The following is a 21,040-nucleotide window of genomic DNA, read 5'->3' as shown; positions in this document are numbered from 1 at the left end:
GACGTCCTTGGAACGCCCATCTTTCAAACTTTCAAGCCGCGCTCCTATTGGCTGAGAAGTACCACGTGACAAACGGTCGCGGGAAGTATGTTGCCACGCGCGTGATAGGAAGGAGCAGGGAACCAGTTATTCATAAGTCGCTTTAGTAAACATTTCAGTCAACAGACTTACGAACTTCTTAACTTCTTGTGGAAATACGACATTACAAGAGAAGCTGCCGGACCGCGTTTCCTGTGCGGCGACTAGGGGTTCTAACAAGAAGCATTCCGCTGTCCTGGTTCGTGTTTCGGAGTGGATGGGCGTGTTTTATTGCTCTCAACATGTCGGCCAGGTCGTAGATTAAACTTTAAACTGGTTTCTGGACTATTCGTTAGCATCCCTGATCAAAAGTCTAAACCGGGTTCTGGAGTATTCGTTAAACCGTATTTTATTAATCCCAACGTAGTCGTACGTTAGCAGTCCGGATCACTTTGAGTACCGTGAGATCAGGTCGCCGGGAGGCGGCTGAGGTCGGCTTTACCCAGAACATGTCGGGATACGGGCGCCCTCGGCCCGGGACGCCGTCCCCCAGGACCCGGCCCCTCTGCCAGAAGCTCCGCTTCACCTCCAGCGACGGGGAGGACGACGAGGCCATCGAGGACGTGAACAACAGCACCGGGGCCGAGTCGGGCTTCACCGAGCTGGACTCCCCGATGCATGTGCGTCGGGACGCCGGGGAGAAGCGTCTGGAGGGCAGCCCTCTGAGTCCGCTGAACCGGGCCCGGGAAGACGACCGAGGGCTCTGGGACGAGGAGGGCTTCGGCTCGCCGTCCTTACACTCCCCGAGCAGCGTGATCTTTGCAAACTGCTCGCCTTCCCCGCGGAAGAGTTCTCGCCTGTTCTGCGGGTCCCCGGAGCCCTCCTTCGTCCAGGACGAAGCGTCCAGCTCCCCGATCCCGGACTGTCCCGACACCCCCCCGCACAAGACCTTCAGGAAGCTCCGGCTGTTCGATACCCCCCACACGCCCAAGGTTTGTATATCGCACCACCACTTGACCGACGTGTATATGTTTTTCCACTCATAAGGTCCTAAGGACGTATTTTGTACCAAGTGGTCAGCTGGCTGGCCGTACGATGCAGGTTTTCATAGGTTTTTCTTCAGATGCATTGTGGGTTTGATAACGAGTATCGACCCCATGACCTACTTTAACTTCAAAAGTCCTCTGCTTGCATAACGTCGACGTCAAGGACGTGTTTTGTGTCTCGGCATGACTTTCGTAACAGTAACGTAACTGTCATCCAATGTATATGACATGCCCGTCAAAAAGTTTGTTTGCGTAAAAAATACATTTCGTATGGATAGAGCTCTGAGCAATAATCCGACTTTATGTGTTGACGAGCTGGCCATGTCTCGTCAGTTAACATTCAAACACTATCCTGGGCTATTTGTAACGACCATGTTGCCCTCCTCCAGAGCCTGCTGTGCCGAGCCCGGGGCTCCAGTGGGGGGCCCTCCAGCCGGAGAGTGGCCCTGTTCAAGAGCAACGAGCCGGCCGGGAAGGCGGCCACAGACGACGGTGGCAGGAGAAGCCAGACCCCGCTGGTCAACTTTAACCCGTTCACCCCTGAATCACTTCTCATCCAGTCGGCCACGCAGCAGAGAAACAACAGAAAGAGAGCTCACTGGAACGAGTATGTCTCACACGACAATATGAGTTATAGTAAAACCTTTACTGTTTTGATGTAGGCAGGTTCAAACTCATTGTTGTTGTTCAAAACAGAATCATCTAAAAGCCCGTTAACTAGGCTGGAATGGGGTCAAAGGGGTTTGGCCTGAAACCAAGACCTCATGGTTATTAGTGAATTCTGCCATGTGCTTGTGAAACCCGCTCAGTGCTGTCCTCTGCTGGACAGAATCTCAAACAATGATCTCTATTGTTGTTCCTCCAGCTCCTGTGGGGAAGACATGGAGGCCAGCGACTGCGATGGGGAGGACGACATTGTTCCTCCGTCTAAGGTAACTTTAGGCTCCAGTGAGTGGGATGACTGAAGGCTCTGTATTCTCATTGGATGATACTAGTGGAGATGACTGAAAGCTCTGTATTCACATTGGACGATACAAGTGGGGATGACTGAAGGCTCTGTATTCTCATTGGATGATACTAGTGGAGATGACTAGGTTAGGTGTTTTTCTAGTTTAAACTACTCTGCCTTTTTGAATGGAAGCCATTTCACAATGCCATATAGTAGTGCTTGGTGAAAGAAGGTTGACAATGGAAATTGTATCGTGTTATCTATCGTTTTCTGTGGTTGAATTATCCAGAAAAATGATCTATTTGACCAGGTCATACTTTATATGCAGCGTGACTATGCACCAAAGGTATTATTTGTTCATCCAAAGTTCAATGCAGCCTACAAACGAGAAGTCTGTGACATTAGGACAGTGAAAGTTAAAAAGTATTCATATGTTATGAAGATAATAAATGGGCTAGTCTAACATTCAGCTTCTTAAAGAGGCAGTAACTCATAGTAGAACGCTGTGGTGTGTGTGTGTGTGTGTGCGGAACGTTAAGCGTCGTCTGAGCAGCGGTCTATTTAACGTCTGTGTCGTCGCGAGGGTTTTATGGACACCTATAGTTAAACGCTGCGGTGTGTGTGTGTGTGTGTGGTGCATTTCATATACAACAACCCTCAGAACTACACAACAACGGTACTAAAGAAGTATCACAAAGTCGGCATGGTTTGAAACCATGGGGGTAACACGCCCCCCTCTTCCCGAAAACTCAACCCAAAACACATTTTTATTAAATCTCAAGTGTTTAAGAAAAGATTGTCCTAATGGAGTGGAGATTCCCTCTCAATCTATATGATAAATTATATTGCGATATAATTAGTATATCAATTTTATCATAGGTTCGTCCACTACCCACCGAATCCCGATAACTATAATAGTTTAAAACTAAACAAATAGTTTCTGAAGTCCATGTTTGGAGGGTGTTTAAATTGTGCTAAGAGATGCAGGTCCCTATCAGAGGCTCATAGAGGTTTCAGGCCTTTGGTTCATGCTGCCATCATACACATACTGGAGTTTGAACCTAGACCCTTTAGGCTGGGAGTTCTCTACTGACGAACCGGTTGATCGGCCACCCATCAATATCAGCAATATTCGCCCAAAACACGTGATCAGTGATTTGCCGAGCTCGGAGGCCGATCATGTGACTCAAACTAGTGTGCCTCGGCGCTGCCACTAGGTTCAGTCACCGAGATGGTGATAATATCCGGCTTTAACACAACTCATCGTGACTCACAATGAAGGCAGGATTCACCTAACCATACAAAGAGCTTCTGTTGATCCGGATATAGGATGCTAAAGCCTACCTGCATCTCACCGGGCTTCATTCTCCCCTTGTTTTTTTTTTTTTTATGTAGGTTTGAGCTAAAAGTAGTAAGCCTAGACGTGTAGTTATCCGCCCCTTTTAAATGAGTGAAGTATCTTCAACCCGATGCCACCAGGCTGCGCCACGCTTAATCACACGTCACTGTGTTGGTTTGAACTAGTGAAGTATCTTTAATTTGATAGGATGGGCTGCTCTTCGCTAATTCACACATCCCCATGTTGGTATAAAATAGTGATGTATCTTTAATGGAAGATGAGCGAGAGACTTTCCATGTGTCTTATCTTGAATTATTTACAAATGTGGCCAATCGCACCAGCTTCGTAAACCTCCAAACACGCAGTAAAATCAGACTACTTATCTATATTCACATACAATAATGACCAATGATCTGTCAGTCGTTATTTGTTATCCAAGGCATTTTCCATATGGTCCATTGTAGAGATAGACCGATATGTTTTTTTCAGGACCGATACCGATTATTAGTAGTCAAGGGGGCCGATTACCGATATTTGGAGCTGATATTAATTTACAGAAAAAGGGAAAAGATTGGCGTAAAAATTTTGAATAATACAAACTCCAACACTTAACTTCATTTAAATGCCTTTAAGCATATGTTTTAATAAACACAACAGCTTATCAGATTTGCAACATAACACAATTTAAACAAATAAATGGGTCTTTTACTTATCTTTGTTTTAAGTTCAAATAAAAACAAAAAGTGCAGGGTGTTCTAATGAAGTTACCGTATTTTCCGCACTATAAGGCGCACTTAAAAGCCGGTAATTTTCTCAAAAAACGACAGTGCGCCTTATAATCCGGAGCGCCTTATATATGGATCAATTGGTTAATTGGTTGATCCATACTGGTTGTAAACGGCGCTCTGTCAAAATGTTTCAGTATGAAAAACCAATAAAAACAATTTAATAATAATAATAAAATGTTTCACTACGACTACGATAAAGCCACACTGCTTGCAGCATTACGGCTATCGTAGTCAGTGCACACAGCATTTTACTGCGCTTACTCACGGAAGGTCAAACTATACGATCACAGAGCCAGGAAATCGGGCGGAAGACTGGCCACACTACAAGATTCGAGGGTGCGATGCTCTACTTTGTATCATTCACGTTTGCAAGATATTTAAAAAATCTAAGGTTTGGAACTGCGTAATTGTGTTTTACTTTTTTGTCATAAAGGTTCCAGTTTTATATCTGCTAAATGCAGCAACTCGTCCTCACAGTTGCGTTGCGCGTGACGAGCTATACAATTAGCACAGCTCCATCTAGTGGATGCATAACGCATCCCCAGTCAAACGTTTGACTGCAGTATCTTCTATGCTATGCGCCTTATAATCCGGTGCGCCCTATTTATGAAAAAAGTTCTAAAATAGGTCATTCATTGAAGGTGCGCCTTATAATCCGGTGCGCGTTATAGTGCGGGAAATACGGTAACTGAAAATTGAAATAAATAAATAGTTCCCTAGTTAAACAGCCATTATTTCCCAACAGTTTTCTCTCAGACAGACGGTGCTTTGCTGTCAGTTTCTTCAGCTTCTCATGTGGCTTACACACACACACACGCACGCGCGCGCGCGCACACACCCACAATTCTCTAGCCATCCCCTCATCGTGCTTCCCTGCAATAAAACTAACAGAATTTTTCTCACTCACTCACACACACTTCATACTTTTATCACTGACTATTTCCCTATTAATATTATCAGCAACCTTGTTTCAAGTGATTAAACCGTTAAAAAACACTAAATAGCCTACAGCATCTTCACTTTAATAATCAGTGTTTATCATAGGAACAGACAGCTGCTGCTAGCGTATTGGGCCTCACAGTAACGTTAGTAGTCGTGAGTTGTACAGTTTCGCTACAGTCTGCTGAGCGTCTAGAGCCAGAGAAGGAGAAAGCGGACCGCTGGGCTAACGTTACGCTAAAAGCTAATCAGCCTTCACCTTAAAGCCTAAGGGCTCGAGGGGCTCCGTGGTTACGCAGTTGGATAGCGCATTGCGCAGTTGTAGAAGTATAACCACGCTTAACGTGCTTCCCTGCAACAAAACTGGACTGAATTTAGTTTATTAGGTTTTTACTCTCACTCACACACAGACTTCTACTATCACAGACTATTTCCATATCGATATTATCAGCAACCTTGTTTCGAGTGATTAACAGGCATGCATGGACGCCGGACTGCGAGCAGAGCTGCCGCTTATGTTTATATAACGTTAATGGGCTCACAGTAATGTTTCTAGTAGTTGTGAGTTGTAGAGGACTGGGATGTTTATTACAATTTCGGGAGAGTCTGCTGCCTTAACTTACCTCGAAACCAAACCAGACAAAACCTTTTCTCCTCTCCGCCGTGTGTGTGTGAGCACTGTGCATGCACAGCTTTCACTGCTGATTGGCTGTTACCCGTCGTGGCTCTGCGTGTAACCAGAGCGTGTAACCAATCAGATGGTGCTGTGGGTGGGACAATGCTGGAGACAGTGTAGTGACAGCAGACAGAGAGGCGCGGCTGCATCAGAGCCACAATAACCCAGTTTTAAATTGATCTCTTATCGGCCGTCGGATCAAAAAAAAAGGCTGATGCCGATATGCGTCAAAATGCCGAATATCGGCGCCGGTAATCGGTCGAGCCCTAGTGCATTGTATTATCGGTTTGAGCTTCCTTCCTTGCAGCACGATTTGAGACTGCGTTGGCCCGACTGGTCCAATAAACAGTAATGCCACTGATTCCATCTACTTTGTTATTGATGTTGAATTTTTTCAACGCTCCTTAACATATCAACTTGAGAGAGTTGGTGTCTGAGGATCGGAGCCTCTCAGCGTTTTTACACTGCCAAACATGGCTGTCTTATTTGAAACTTTTTCCCGACATGGTCCTCGAGTTAACACTGACCGAGGTAATATATCGTCTTGATTTCCCACCCCAATGCCACATTTTCAAAACCTTACATTTTGGGGGTTCCATGTAAATGAGATTAGACGGCATCGCGGTACCAGGGGCAGGACTTGGGTAGAGGACTTTGTAAATAGTTCTGCACTGAATCATGACCTTGCAATGTTGGTGTTTTAGCAAACATAATAATTCTAAAGAGGTCTCCGTGCGTAGTAACGACCAAAACGTCAGGTCACATGTCATGCCTGCTCCAGTGAACCAAGAAAGCCGGTTCCTTGACGAAGGGGGAATTTATCCTCTCGGTAAATTCCCACTTCGTAAATTCCCCCTTGCCTGTGTAAAAATGGTTTCACACAGGCAAGACAGTGAAATTGTAACATCTGCTGAGCAGCGACCGTACCTGCTTGGCAGTGTAAATGCCTTCTGAATGGTTGTGTGCTGCTGCCAGCACACTACCTGCGAATCAGCGGGGTATGTGGGAGGGGCCGACTAGTGCCAATCGATGTTAAGGAGACTTACTGTGTAGTTGGCTGTAGCCTTCGTGACTACAGGAACTAATCTAAACTCTGTAGTGCTCTGTGTGGTTCCACTCTTAACTAGTCCAAACTAGACTCTGTGCTCTGTGGGTCCACTCTTACCTAGTCCAAACTAAACTCTGTATGGCTATATGTTTACATGCCTATGCTTCTTTTCTTGAAGGAACACAAGCAATTCCGTTCGACTCAACAAATTAACAATAACTCATAAAATGCTATCTAAGAACTAATCGGCACACAATGATTTTAATAAGAAACATCCTTTTTTTTGAATATTCATCACTATTCAAAAGATCGGATCGGTCGATCACTCATAAAAAAGATTGGTTATTGGGATCGGCCAAAATGCCTGATGGGTGCAGCCCAACACTAGACCATCCAGTCCCTCTCTGGTTATGTGAGTCTAACCGTGTCAGCCCAACACTAGACCATCCAGTCCCTCTCTGGTTATGTGAGTCTAACCGTGTCAGCCCAACACTAGACCATCCAGTCCCTCTCTGGTTATGTGAGTCTAACCGTGTCAGCCCAACACTAGACCATCCAGTCCCTCTCTGGTTATGTGAGTCTAACCGTGTCAGCCCAACACTAGACCATCCAGTCCCTCTATGGTTATGTGAGTCTAACCGTGTCAGCCCAACACTAGACCATCCAGTCCCTCTCTGGTTATGTGAGTCTAACTGTGTCAGCCCAACACTTGACCATCCAGTCCCTCTCTGGTTATGTGCGTCTAACCGTGTCAGCCCAACACTAGACCATCCAGTCCCTCTCTGGTTATGTGCGTCTAACCGTGTCAGCCCAACACTAGACCATCCAGTCCCTCTCTGGTTATGTGAGTCTAACCGTGTCAGCCCAACACTAGACCATCCAGTCCCTCTCTGGTTATGTGAGTCTAACCGTGTCCTGCTCTTTCTCAGAGGATCACCATGATGGAGAGCAACATGATGTCTCGCTACATCTCAGAGTTCCACGAGCTGGAGAAGATCGGCTGCGGGGAGTTCGGAGCCGTCTTCAAGTGCGTGAAGAGAATCGACGGCTGCATCTACGCCATCAAGAGGTCGAAGAAACCTCTGGCTGGTTCTGTAGACGAGTAAGTTCCACCTGCATCTCATCTTCTGTTCATGGAGTCCTTCGAATAAGGATTTCCTTACCTCTACTGATTCTTTGGTTAGATTAGCATTAGTATTTGAAGTATCAGTCTTTATTGTGCATCATTAAGTACTTTATAAGTTAGTTTTGGAAGGTGCGCTACGAGCACAGTTTATAATATTGGGGTTAAGCAGTCTCCACCGCCCCTGTCCGCCAGACGTCAGTCCCCGAGCCCCGACGAGAGGTCCTGTTAATGACCTGTGTCTCCACCTCCACTGCTTTACAGGCAGAATGCCCTGCGGGAAGTCTACGCCCACGCCGTCCTGGGACAGCACCCCCATGTGGTGCGCTACTACTCGGCCTGGGCAGAGGACGACCACATGCTGATCCAGAACGAGTACTGTAACGGAGGCACACTGTCGGACATCATCTCGGAGAACTACCGGCGGCTCTGCTACCTCACGGAGCTGGAGCTCAAAGACCTGCTGCTCCAGGTCACCCGCGGCCTGAAGTACGTCCACTCCACGTCCCTGGTGCACATGGACATCAAGCCCAGTGAGTGTCCACGCTTCGCTGTCCTTACTCGTGTGTCCCTGCTAAATGAAGAACTGGGAGAGCATTCCTGCCCATCCTGATGTTATACACGTGTGTTATTGTAATTTACATTATTAGGGTGGCCGCCAGGTGGTATCTATTATATTTGGGTTTTTTCTACCCCTACCATTAATGCTGTATAATTAACAGCATGGGCTGAATATATTGCGGGCAGTATACCAGAAGCACCTAAATGAGGATGCATGGTTGACATATAAGTATACCAGAACATCCATGAGAACCATCCTAACCTCTTGCAATGTGTACCTCTAGGCAACATCTTCATCTCACGGAAGTCTGTTCCCAGCCTGGACGAGTGTGACGAGGACGATGACAACGATGCCATGACGACCAGTGTGGTCTACAAGATAGGGGACCTTGGTCATGTGACTAGGGTTAACAATCCCCAGGTCGAGGAAGGGGACAGCAGATATCTGGCCAATGAAATCCTCCAAGAGGTACATTTTGTCATGTTTCTCTACGTACCTCTGTTCCATGTGAATACAGTGCCTCTGAAAGAGGACCTGTCGTACATGTATGTCATTGCCTGTGTTCTCCGGCCCCAGGACTACCGTAACCTGACCAAGGCGGACATCTTTGCACTGGCCCTGACTGTGCTCAGTGCGTCGGGGGCGGAGCCGCTGCCCACCAATGGAGACAAGTGGCACGAAATCCGCCAGGGGAAGCTGCCCGCCATCCCCCAAGTGCTCTCTCCAGAGTTCCTGGACCTCCTCAAGGTAGCTCACCTCCCAAACTGTTCTGCTCTTGGTTTGACGCTGGGAATGAGCAACTGCCCAATTTCCTTATCCATCCACTCATTAGTGGTGCAGGGTTGGAACCAAAATCCGGGCTAATCTAATCCTGGACCTGTACAATAGCAGCAATTAACCTGGGGACTTGATCTGACTGGTTGAACCTGATGTGGATGGAGATGTGAGGCTGTAATACCTGGTCTGCTCCTCTTCCAGCTGATGATCCATCCTAAGCCTGTCAGGAGGCCGTCGACCTCTGACCTCATCAAGCACCCTGTGCTCCTCACCGCCGCCAGGATGAGTGCGGACCAGCTCCGGGTGGAGCTCAACGCTGAGAGGTTCAAGAACGCCCTGCTCCAAAAGTACGTTCACCCTACCAGGAGGATTAGGATAAACTAGCACCTCTGGGGCGCCATGCAGGCGGCATCCAGCGTTCATCCAGAGGCTGTAGAGCGCTAAAGCCAACGTATTTACACTGCCAATATGGCCGTCTTATGCCCGGCATGGTCCGCGCGTTTACACTGATAGAGGTAATGTTTCGCACCACAATTGACCCTCTCTTTTTTTTTACCCTACGTATGTTGGGGGTTTCATTTTCATATAAATGCGACTTTGCGCTTCCAGGGCAGGTACTTGGGTAGAGGTGGGGCTGCATTGTCTCTACAACGGACACAACGCAGCGATATACACATGAGTTGTTCGATATCGCATGTCCCTGAATCGAATCTAAATCGTATCGCGGCAGACCTTTTGATATCGGCAAATGTCGTATCATTGTCCAATGAATGGATTTAATATCGTATGGTGATGAAACCAGAGACTTACACCCCAAGTGTTGGCTGTCTGCGCAGAGTTTTGATGCTGCTTCTGTCATCTGCTGGGTGTTGCTTCATTACTCAAGGAGGGGCAGGCTGAGAGTCATGGTAGCCCATTGGGTTTATTGTTCACTTCTTACTCAACACGCCTCTTTCACCTCTCCCTCAGAGAACTGAAGAAGGCCCAGATGGCCAAAGCAGCAGCAGAGGAGAAGGTTCTCTCCACGGACCGGGTCCTGACCCGCTCCACGGTCCAGACCAACCCCAGAACCTCCAGGCTGATCGGCAAGAAGATGAACCGCTCAGTCAGCCTGACTATCTACTGAGCAGCCTCCCCCTCAGCGGGCTTCAAAGGTCTTCAGCTGGAGACCGGCGTGTTCCAGGCCTGGTAGCGGGCTGAAGGCCACGGGGCCGCATTGGGCCGGGTCCTCCCTGGGCCAGGCCCTTCTATTGGGTTTACCACTTTCTGAACTGGGGAAGGGCCTCGCATTCAGCCTGCTCCTTGAACGCCGCTGTTCTTCTCTAGGTAGCTTCTATACCTACTGACAGAGGCACCAGTCTGCCTGGACTTCCTGCAACAAAGACTAACTGGCAGCCAGTCAGTGACTTTTGGAGCTCTCTTCGTCGTGAATGTACTTGGCCGTGAGCACCTTACTGCCTGTCGAATGCCGTATGCTGGGGTTCAGCATAAAATTAGAGCACTTTGTAGGTGACCAGTGGACCGCGCCACGGAGAAACAAAGAAGAAAGGAACCCGCTGCTATTGATGTGTTGTCTGTCCGGAGAGGCAGGGTCACTTTGGATGTTTCCAGATCGTTTGGCTCTTACTTTGAAGTAGCAGGAATCTAGTTTCCTTTCCATAATAAGTTCTTATGTGGTGCCTGAGGACCTCGGTGTGTCCTGCCGGTGTGTCCTGACGGTGCCAGCGGTACGGAGTGCTCCTGGTTCCTGAGAGCGGCCAATCCTGCCGTAGCAGTAGGACCTCCTGGTCACTGGGGCTCGTTCACGTTCATCACTTTGTACCCACAGGGCTGGTTTTCACACTTTGCTCTTCGTTTTTCTTTTGTTCTTCTTGTAAACGCTAACAGAATCTTGTTATAACCTGTAAATATTTCCTTGCAATAAATTCTCCTCCAGACTAATGTGGTTCTGCTTGAGTGGTTTATTTAGTTGGCTCACCAGATCAACTCTCAAATAAAACACAGCGAATGCGGCGAGTGCTATAGTGCAAAGTGAGGTTGAAAATGTGTTTTAGTAAAGACGCATAGTTTTAAGATGTAAAGAAATATTTAATGGCTTAAATCAAGTGAAGGGATTTGAAGAGATTCTAAATGGAGTAAACAATGTAAACCATAAAAGGGTTCCATTTGAGATAAACATAGAATACCCGTAGCTGAGCTGTTCTCAGCGTGTGTGGTACTAACTTTGAAAAGTATGTAATTGACCTTATTCCTTCACATCTAGTTCATCGAAATAAGCTCACAAAATGAGGAGGCTTACACCGTTGGACTCCTTTGAGCCTTGGCTTTCATCTAGCATATCGTTTGTGTAGATAGCGTGAAGCGGAAAAGATTAAGCATTCAAACGATCGACTTTCCTCCGAAGCAAATTTATAATAATCCTAGTGTATTGGTAGTAGCACAGCTCGAAATAACCATAATGTATATATGTAAAAAAAAAATAGTATTTAATAATTTATATATATATATATATATATATATATATATATACAGGGGCGTAGCCAGGACATTATTACCGTGGTGGCCAGCTCGGGCCAGTCTTATATTTGGGGGGGTGCATGATTATCAAGGGGGGGGGGGGCTATTTTCAGTGCAATATTTCTTCTTTTATATTTATCTTTGCACTGAAAATATATTTATTCATAACGTCAAAATATAACAGTTTGCATAAGAATAATCAGTCAAAGTTAGAACAAACTAATAGTGCATATATTTCAGCTTTCTTTAGACCGTTTCCGTTCAGGATTTTTTATTTTTTATTTCTCATACTGGGGGAGTTGGGGGGGGGCAGCGGGGTGGCCGACCTCTGACCAGGGGGCCACGGCCCCCCCTGGCCCCTGTATCGTTTTTTTGTTGATTTGACCGCCGCTGAAGAACCAAAGCGTGATTTAAAAAGCAGCCACTATGCATGCAGTAGCAGGCGGTGACCTGAAGAGGGAGTCCTGACCTACGGCGCTCGCTCTGCTCATCAAGCAGGTGGAAGAACAATTGTGTGTGTGGGTGTCGCTACTCTAAATGCTTTTCAAACAAACACATTAATATATCAAGACAAATCCATGGTCTTGTTATTTAATAAAAATTGGAAGTACACACATTCCACTCTTGCATTCTGTTTGGACTCCTCATGCAGTGTGACACTGCGTCACGTGGCAGTGGCTGGGCTCAGCCTCCCCGCGGGGAGGCTGACACACGGCGGCTCAGTGCGTGTGGTAACACAGGCAGCGCGATGGCCTTGAGAGCCGAACTGTTGAAGTCCATCTGGCACGCATTCACCGCCTTGGATGTAGACAAGAGCGGCAAGGTGTCCAAGTCACAACTTAAGGTATCGTTTTTAATTCGTAACGATTTATTCTGTTTAGGATTGATCTTTGGTTCATGTTTTGGATGGCCATAGTGGTTTGCCTGAGTTGTCCAGTCATGGAAACACGCAGAAATAACTTTTTACTGATTTGTAAGCGCATTTGAAAGTTATTTTGTAACGTTAAATCATCAGTTAACCAAACGGTCTTTTCATCGTGGCTGTTTTCCTGATCTTTCCTACCACCATCTGTCCATTGTAAGTCTAAGTGTTGTTAGGAGGTGTTCCTCAAGAACAGCCTCAGCAGGCCTGGGCTATGTTTACTAGTCGGTCGCCATCAGCAAATTAAGTAAAATAAATACACTTTGTTTTATAAAAGTACCCTTAGTCGACAAATGAATGTACTGGCTTGGTCTATTTAATTATTAACAAGATCTGAATATGTTTTTATTGCACTCATGTTTGGTCCTGGTTGATCATCGGTCCTCCTAACCTTCTCCTCCGCAGGTGCTGTCCTATAACCTGTGCACGTTGATGAAGATCCCGCACGACCCTGTAGCTCTGGAGGAACACTTCAAAGATGACGACGAAGGCCCCGTGTCCAACCAGGGCTACATGCCTTACCTCAACACCTTCATTCTGGACAAGGTGGGTGAGGTTCCATTCAAGACAGATTTACATTTGCATTTAGCAGACTTTGCTGACGCTTTAATCCAAAGCGATTTACAACTATTCATTCATTCACTATTCACACATTCACACACCGACGGCGGCGTCGACCACGCATGGGAGACAGCCAGCAGTCAGGATTAGGCGTCTTGCTCTGTAATAACGTAATAATAATAATAATAATCAGGCTCTTCCCTAACGTCGCCTGTTGGTGGAATGCTGTGGCTCTTGGCCCTCCGCGCTCAGGAGCGCTTCTAGCCCCTCAGTCTGCTTATCTCTTGTTCTAAAAGGATATTCTTTGGATCTTCAGATTGGCTCTTAAGCATTTAGGATTTGTTCATTCAGCTTTTATACAAAGAGACTTAGGTGAATATGGATACATGGTGTTAAGAAGCGGGTCAGGCCAAGGATGCCTCGGTTCAAACCCTGTTCCTATTACACAGTATACCCGACTCATGTTGTGTAATACAAAGAATATATATGTTAATAAATAAAAAATATATATACATATTTTTTTATTATATTTTATTAGATAATACAAAGACCACATTAATATACTTTCCTTATAGGGTAATACATACAAAGAAATCCGGGGATTCCCAGCTATAAGTTCCTCATTTTTGACTGTCTCCCTCTATGCTCATGGTGCACGCTAAAGAGTGTGTGTGTGTGTGTGTGTGTGTGTGTGTGTGTGGATGTGTGGATGTGTGTGTGTGTGTGTGTGTGTGTGTGTGGGGGGGGGGGAGGGAAGATGGACCCTATCACCCTTTGAACCCTCCTTAACCAGGTCAGCAGGTATTTTGGAAGGTTTGAGCCTTTTCCTGAACGGCTCGTTGTTACAGGAAGCCGGTAGCTTCATCTCACTCTGGCCTTTTGTGGCGTCACATCCTGACCTAACCCCCCCCCTTCTTAACAATGTCTCCACCAGAGGGTTCAACCGGGGGTGGACGTCATGCATATGACATTACCAGCTCCATACACACACACACACACACACACACACACACAAAACACATATATAAACATATTAATATACACACGCAAACACATACATATAAATATATATAAAAACACACACACACACACACACAAACACACACAGTGAGTTGGCCTTGACTCGTTCCCAAGGAAACTCCTCCCAGTTTCAGAAGGAATTATCCCCCTCCCCTTTCTTCCTCTCCTTATTCCCTCTCTTCCTCTTCCTCTCATTATTCTCTCTCTTCCTCACTCTCTCTGTTCCTTGATCTTTTTCTTAAGAACTACTCTTTAGCAATAGAGTGAGAGAGAGAGAGAGAGAGAGAGAGAGAGAGAGAGAGAGAGAGAGAGAGAGAAAAAGAGAGAAAGAGAGAGAGACACAGAGAGAGACAGAGAGAGAGAGAGAGAGAGGTTGATTGTGTAAGTGATGAAGTGCAGAGAAGTGAGACGCTGGTGCATTTCAGTGACCTCCATCCAAACCTCCCTTACAGACCCCGGCTCCACACCAAGCAGGACCTTAAGACAGAAGGAGGGGATGGCTCATCTCTTACTGTAGTTTTAATGCGTCCTTTGTTTAATTTGAGTATGTTTCACTCCCTGTAATATCAGTTCAGGCTCAACTCGTGTTCAAATCAGCTTCCCAGTCTTTCATTCTTGCAAACGTGTGAGTTGTAGCAAAGTAACTAATGAAATAGGATTGCTTTGTATCGTGTCTATACAAAAGGTCTTAAAAAAGGCCCAACAACACAACAATGAAACTTAACATTCAGGACCCCCTGTTGCTTCCTCCAGGACAGGGAGTGATCAGGCTGAACTAACAATCATACTCAGCCAACACATGATGGTAACCAGTAGGGTGGTTATTGAGTCATGATGGTAACCAGTAGAGTGGTTATTGAGTCATGCTGGTAACCAGTAGGGTGGTTATTGAGTCATGATGGTAACCAGTAGAGTGGTTATTGAGTCATGATGGTAACCAGTAGGGTGGTTATTGAGTCATGCTGGTAACCAGTAGGGTGGTTATTGAGTCATGCTGGTAACCAGTAGAGTGGTTATTGAGTCATGATGGTAACCAGTAGGGTGGTTATTGAGTCATGCTGGTAACCAGTAGGGTGGTTATTGAGTCATGCTGGTAACCAGTAGAGTGGTTATTGATTCATGCTGGTAACCAGTAGAGTGGTTCCTTCATGGGTCCCTGAATCCTAATGACCACGTGTGGCCACAGAGGAAGGGAGTGCTGGCCCCAGGGAGCGAGCCCCTGACAAGGCCCCCATTGTAGAGGGGAGAGTGAGGTTCCAGTGACACGGGGGAAGGAGAGACGCAAAGGGGGAACACCAGTTAGAATAAAGGAGAGAAGAAAGAGCTCTGAGAGAGAGAGAGCTCTGAGAGAGAGAGAGAGAGAGAGAGAGAGAGAGGGGAGGGAGAGAGAGAGAGAGAGAGGGGAGGGGGAGAGAGGAAGAGACAGAGAGAGAGAGAGACTGGTTTTAGCTGTTAAACAGTTTAATAGAATTATAACAATATCTGTTAAAACAAGAATAAGACATTGGCTACAATAGAACATTGTTGTTATTTTGTTTGTGTATATATTGGTATTTAAAGAAAGCCATTTGAGAAAGCAATTAAGAGACCAAGAGAAGAGAATGAATGAGCAAGACAAAGAGAAAGAGTGAGAGAGTGACAGAAACAACAAGTTCAGCATGACACAACACAAAGAGCTGCTCTTTCACAACCAGTCCTGTCTCCCCTAGACCGCAGACGGTTGATGCTGCTCTGGGCTAAGGCTACGTTATCCTACGTTATCCTAAGGCTACATTGTGCTCAATATCCTCAAGCTCAAGGGAACTCGTATCAGGAAGGCTTGGGACAATTATTGTTGTTTTGAAGGCCAATCCCACCAAAACAAGTTGTGTTTCTTATCCCACAGAATGCACAGTCAGCCCTGCCAAGAATCTCCATGGCAACCACAGCTCTCACCAACCCAAAGACAAACACTCCCTGCTCAGGCCACACTCGTACCTTTTCAAGGGCTTTGCCTCGCTGTGGAGCCCGACGGTTCAGAGAGAGAGGAAGTGAGGTGGGAGAAATAGAGAGGCACACAGAGAAGTAGAAAGAGGTAATGAGCAGGAGAGCGGGAGGGCCTTGTGCTTCTTTATTCTATCGTTGTTTAAGCTCTATATTTTCCTCACTATGATGGCGTCTGAGGATCAGTGTGTGGGTCAGCTGTTCTCGTGAGACGAGAGGATCGACCTGTTGTACTGGAAAGATCAGAAGATCCATAGGCGTCAATGACACACTAGGACTAGAGATCCAACCCACAATCTGTTTCGGTTTTTCCGCCTGTCTGTCTGTCTGTCTGTCTGTCTGTCTGTCTGTCTGTCTGTCTGTCTGTCCGTCTGTCTGTGTAGTAACAATGGAAGGAGGGGCTGTGTGTTATCGCTATGGTAACTACCCACTTAATAAAGGGATGTTGGCCGTACGGTTTCCCCATCGCAGGCCCACTGTGTCTCTCGACTTCTCCTCTTTGGGGCCTCGCTCACATATTGATCTCTACAATAAAAGGTTTACCAATAATAATTGAACGTAATGACTGAAGTCCTCCTCAGTAATATTTTGCTGTTAATGTGTAACGTTAACCGCAGTGTTGGCCAAGCTACTTGGAAAGTGTAGTGAGCTATGCTACCAGTCCTAAAAACGTTTAAGAGCTATTATATGAGTGTAATTTTTTGGAAATTAAACTCTCAGCTATTAGTGAGTGAAACTGAGAATATCTGATTCAAGTTGACTGCATCTTTGTCTGTATGAGCAAACATAGATTTTAGACAGCTCCCTGATCACTTCTGCCCAATCAGGACATCTCTTCCCTTGCTTGTTTTGGGATTCATCTTGGCTAACCATCACAGATGCATGCACATGCTACATTTCTCAGTGGCAGAGCTACGTAGCGAGGGAGCAGATGTGGAGGTGCTTTTTGGTTTCAAAATCATACCTACATGAGCTCTAAAGGCGGACTACTGCACACGTCCAACTATTCCCTGCCCCTGAACATATGAGGAGTTCAAGGCAAGGGAGATCCGGCCAAGTCTCTCTGTAGTCCCTTTGAAGTCACTATTGCAAAAATGTTTCAGAATAAACCATGAGGAATGAACAATAAATCCACAATAGGACCCCTTTAATGTGTATTTGTTTTCTGTTAAATATTCTTAGGATTTGCCATTGAGCAAGGCAGACCGCGGTTTTCTTTTTTTTATATGCTTTGTATATTTTAGTTTTTTCAGATTGCGGTTTTTAATTGCAGACAGGGAAGGCTCATACATAGAGCCGTCTTATTTACAAAATGTTCTATTGACAACACGACAAACATTACAAAAATAACCATTCTACGTAACCCTCGTTCCTTGCCCTCCTCCAACAGGTGACAGAGGAGTTTGACCGCCAGGACTTTGACCGGATGTGCTGGACGCTGTGCGCCCGGAAGAACTTGGACCGCAGCAACCTGCTGATATCCGACGACGATGCCTTCAAGATCTGGTGCATCTTCAACTTCCTGTGTGAGGACCGCTACCCGTTGTCTATCGTCAGCGAGGAGGTGAAGCACACTCTCTTTAGATCAGCACTCATGTTGATGGGCCTGACACTGGGGCACATGTTTAAACCATCACCCATGTTAGTCTATCATTCTATTATTGGTAATACGAATAAGAGTGTGGCCCTGAGCAACTTGCGGCCACGGTACCATGCGCTCTGTTTACAATGGCTGTATCGCAGTGGCGAGGCGCACACAGCCTTTGGTCGTGTTCTGTAAATTCTAGAACACTCCGGGTGCTCCGGCGTGAGTCCTGGAGCTCTATATCTAAATAATATCATATCATACATAGATATCTATATCATATAATATATATTATCACGGCCAAAAGCTGTGTGAGCCTCCAGACGATATTATGAATCTCGACTGTGTTGGGTTCTCCGACGTCTCTGGTTCTTCCGCGTCCACATCTATCTGAAGTAGACTGAACCACGACATGGAGGAGAAAGGGATTGTTGACCGCGATTGTCTCCCGCCGGAGCCTCGCTGCCGCGGGACCACCGCCTTGGCAGCGGGCAGCGCTTAGGCACTACCGCCTCCTGCAGCGCTGAGGCAGTGGTCCCTTGGCAGCGGGAAGCGTGGCTCAAGCGGGAGACATTCGCGGGCAACAATCCCTTTCTCCTCCATGTTGTGGTTCATGTACTTCAGGGAGTCAAAGCCAAAGTTCCTTTCCCCCGATTCCTTCTTAACCATGGCTGAAATAACCCTAACTATAGTCACGTTGTGGAAATACCAGAGACGTCAAAGAACCAAACCACACACACATGTGGCGCTCGCACGTCATAGCTCATTGTCTCATTGGCGTGCCAAATTCTCTAGGCTAGCAAGGCGGAGAAAGGGGAGGTGGCATCTCCCCTTATGACGACATACGGGGAAAATTCCAAAATGGCTTGCTGAGCTTTGTTTTTTCAGAATGCGGAGCAGAATGCCTAGTGCTCGTTTTACAACCAACAAAATTTCTAGGTACTGGGGGAGCAAAGATAGGCTAGGGGAACTCTTATTAATGTTAGAAAACCACAGAAAGTGAAGTGAATTTTCATGCCATGGGATCTTTATGTATTGCACCCCGGGGAGCAAAGCACCAGATGCAATACTGGATGTCCATTTCTTTGTGGTAACAAGAAAGGGTTCAGAGTTCATTTTGATCCATGTTTCCCCAAGCTGCAGTGTATTCTTGGTGAATGTCATTTGGGGGTCTAGTGCATGTTGAACTATTTTAAAGGTTTTTATTCAAAAGCAACCACCATATTTTGATCAGTAGTTGTTATGGCATCATTTGAAAGGTAAAGCATGATGGATAAGAATGAGACTGGCTCTCCTCGGACCTAGAGGAGGAGGGCGTTTGGGTGTTCCTCCTGTGGTCCACAGGGTCTTTTCACTGGTGTGTTTACTATTTTAGAGGCTACACCCAGCCCTGGAGAACCCAAGAGGAAGTTTCAAACTTCCCCTTCTGTTACAAAAGCTCCAGGACTTACTGTCTGGCTGATAAACAGCCGAGCTGCGGCACATGGGGAAATCTATATTTACACACAGGCGGAAACTTCTAGTGCTCTTTATTAGTGGACGGTGAATGAAGGATCTATATAGACATGCATATAGTATGTGTGAACACATTTGCATATATTGTCTTGTGCATACCTTCATGATTCCTATCTTCATTAATATGAGAGAGTGATTTGAGGAGTAATCAGATGTTCCAATAGCACACGGTTCAACGGTCTCACCGTAAAATCAGATTCATGTCATTAATGAGCAGGGAGCTGGTTAGGAATCTTAATCTAGTTTTGAAAATCTTAACTTTTAATCATACTTCAATCATATATCATATATTTATATCACATTGAACTGTAAATGCAGATCCTTTGTTATTCCTATTGGCTGGTTTCGTTCTGTTGAGGAGGCCTGATGAGTGACTGCTGTTCACGGTTCTTTTACATCTGCTGTAGGTACGAGTTGTAAAGAGAGAGAGCAGAAGAACGCAAGAATTTGAAACTAAACAACCCAAAAATAAACCACCCTCCCTCCCTATGTTTCTCCAACATAGAGCTCGTAAGGTGCAAACTTCCATTTCCGGTACATGGGACCTTTATGATCGATTTCTCATATTGCATTTGACGACCAGATAAAAATAATTAATAATCTGGTCCCGTTTGAATTGTACGATAAACGTCGACATATGTTCTTTGTGAATTTCCACTATAATTTTTTGTGAAAAGAATGCTACAATTGAGCGGGTAGAAGTTTGATATGGTTAGGTTTTGTGCGAGAGCGCTTTGTGGACTACGACTCTTGCTCTCGACGCATATGATTTACGTCACCACTCGCACAAGGATCGTGCTCGGAACATGGCTATGTCTTTGGTGCACTTCACCGCCTTCTTTCAAGGAGAGGACAAAAGCCTTGAGCGTAGTGATTAGGGCTGCAACAGCGAATCAATAAAAGCGATAAAAATCGATTACTAAAAGCGATGGCAACGAATTTGGTCATCGATTCGTTGAGTTGTGCGATTAATACGTCACTCGTAGGCGCGGCACTGTTTACCGCCAGCCACCGGCAGGTTGGTTCATGGTTCATGCACGCCCACAGCGAGCTTTAGTGTGAGCGACCACAGCTTGTATTTTGGTCATATCTTAAAGGCCTACGTGCAGGTTAACCCGAAGTTTTGATTAATGGCTACATAAAGCACTCTAAATATGTATATAATTTATAAAATGTCTCCAAAATAGTGTTAAAGTCCAGTTTTTGTTGTTTTTGGCAGTAACGGGTGTTTTCTAACGCCATTCGGCGATGACTTCACGTTGGGGAGAGGTGGTGGAAGGTAGCCTCAACCTAGTAGACAAGGCAAGGCAAGGCAACTTTATTTATATAGCACTTTTCATACACAAGGCAGACTCAAAGTGCTTCACATATAAACATTGTCATACAATAAAATAAAATAATAGATAAGTAAAAGAAAACATATGCAAAGAAATGAGTAAAATAGAAAGTTTAAAAGGCATTTTAGTAATAAAATAGAAAATAAAGGCAAAGTTAAAAAAGCTTTTTAGAAAGTGCAATGTATTTAAGATTTAGCAGAAAGCTAAAGCAAACATAAAAGTCTTCAGTCTTGTTTTAAAGGTGCTCAGAGTTGGGGCAAGTCCTAAATCCTCTGGGAGTTTATTCCAGATATTTGTTGCATAGTAACTAAATCCTGCTTTCCCATGTTTCGTGT

General features: G+C 45.7%; 2 protein-coding genes across 3 annotated transcripts in view; both read left to right on the top strand.

Annotated features, from left to right (window-relative positions):
• The first annotated feature begins 85 nt into the window (after nt 1–85).
• Nucleotides 86–11,159, top strand: wee1 (WEE1 G2 checkpoint kinase). Its single transcript, XM_079743711.1, has 9 exons — nt 86–1,010; nt 1,454–1,671; nt 1,930–1,996; nt 7,733–7,905; nt 8,191–8,459; nt 8,772–8,956; nt 9,065–9,235; nt 9,467–9,612; nt 10,235–11,159. Exons 1-9 carry the CDS (start codon nt 528–530, stop codon nt 10,389–10,391), a joined length of 1,869 nt encoding a protein of 622 aa, XP_079599837.1. The 5' UTR covers nt 86–527; the 3' UTR covers nt 10,392–11,159.
• Nucleotides 11,160–12,476: 1,317 nt separating this feature from the next.
• Nucleotides 12,477–21,040, top strand: part of swap70b (switching B cell complex subunit SWAP70b) — a 39,622-nt gene continuing 31,058 nt past the window's right edge. The window contains exons 1-3 of one of the 2 annotated variants that reach the window (XM_079743799.1): nt 12,477–12,626; nt 13,110–13,250; nt 17,659–17,832. In XM_079743799.1, coding sequence (XP_079599925.1) covers nt 12,531–12,626; nt 13,110–13,250; nt 17,659–17,832 — 411 coding nt within the window. In that variant the 5' untranslated portion in view covers nt 12,477–12,530. The remainder of the gene's footprint in view (nt 12,627–13,109; nt 13,251–17,658; nt 17,833–21,040) is intronic. The other variant, XR_013812108.1, reaches the window with a different exon arrangement.

The sequence above is a fragment of the Pollachius pollachius genome, assembly GCF_949987615.1.
Source record: "Pollachius pollachius genome assembly, chromosome: 9".
Classification (NCBI taxonomy): Eukaryota; Metazoa; Chordata; class Actinopteri; order Gadiformes; family Gadidae; genus Pollachius; species Pollachius pollachius.
The sequence above is the reverse complement of the archived record's forward strand: the minus strand, read 5'-3'. Positions and strand labels throughout refer to the sequence as shown.

What these genes read in the sequence shown, in the direction of transcription:
- wee1 (XM_079743711.1), top strand. Translation starts at nt 528, where the DNA reads ATGTCGGGATACGGGCGCCCTCGGCCCGGGACGCCGTCCCCCAGGACC. An exon ending in CTGGCTGGTTCTGTAGACGA is followed by an intron (nt 7,906 to 8,190) that starts GTAAGTTCCACC and finishes ACTGCTTTACAG; the next exon opens with GCAGAATGCCCTGCGGGAAG. An exon ending in GCACATGGACATCAAGCCCA is followed by an intron (nt 8,460 to 8,771) that starts GTGAGTGTCCAC and finishes GTGTACCTCTAG; the next exon opens with GCAACATCTTCATCTCACGG.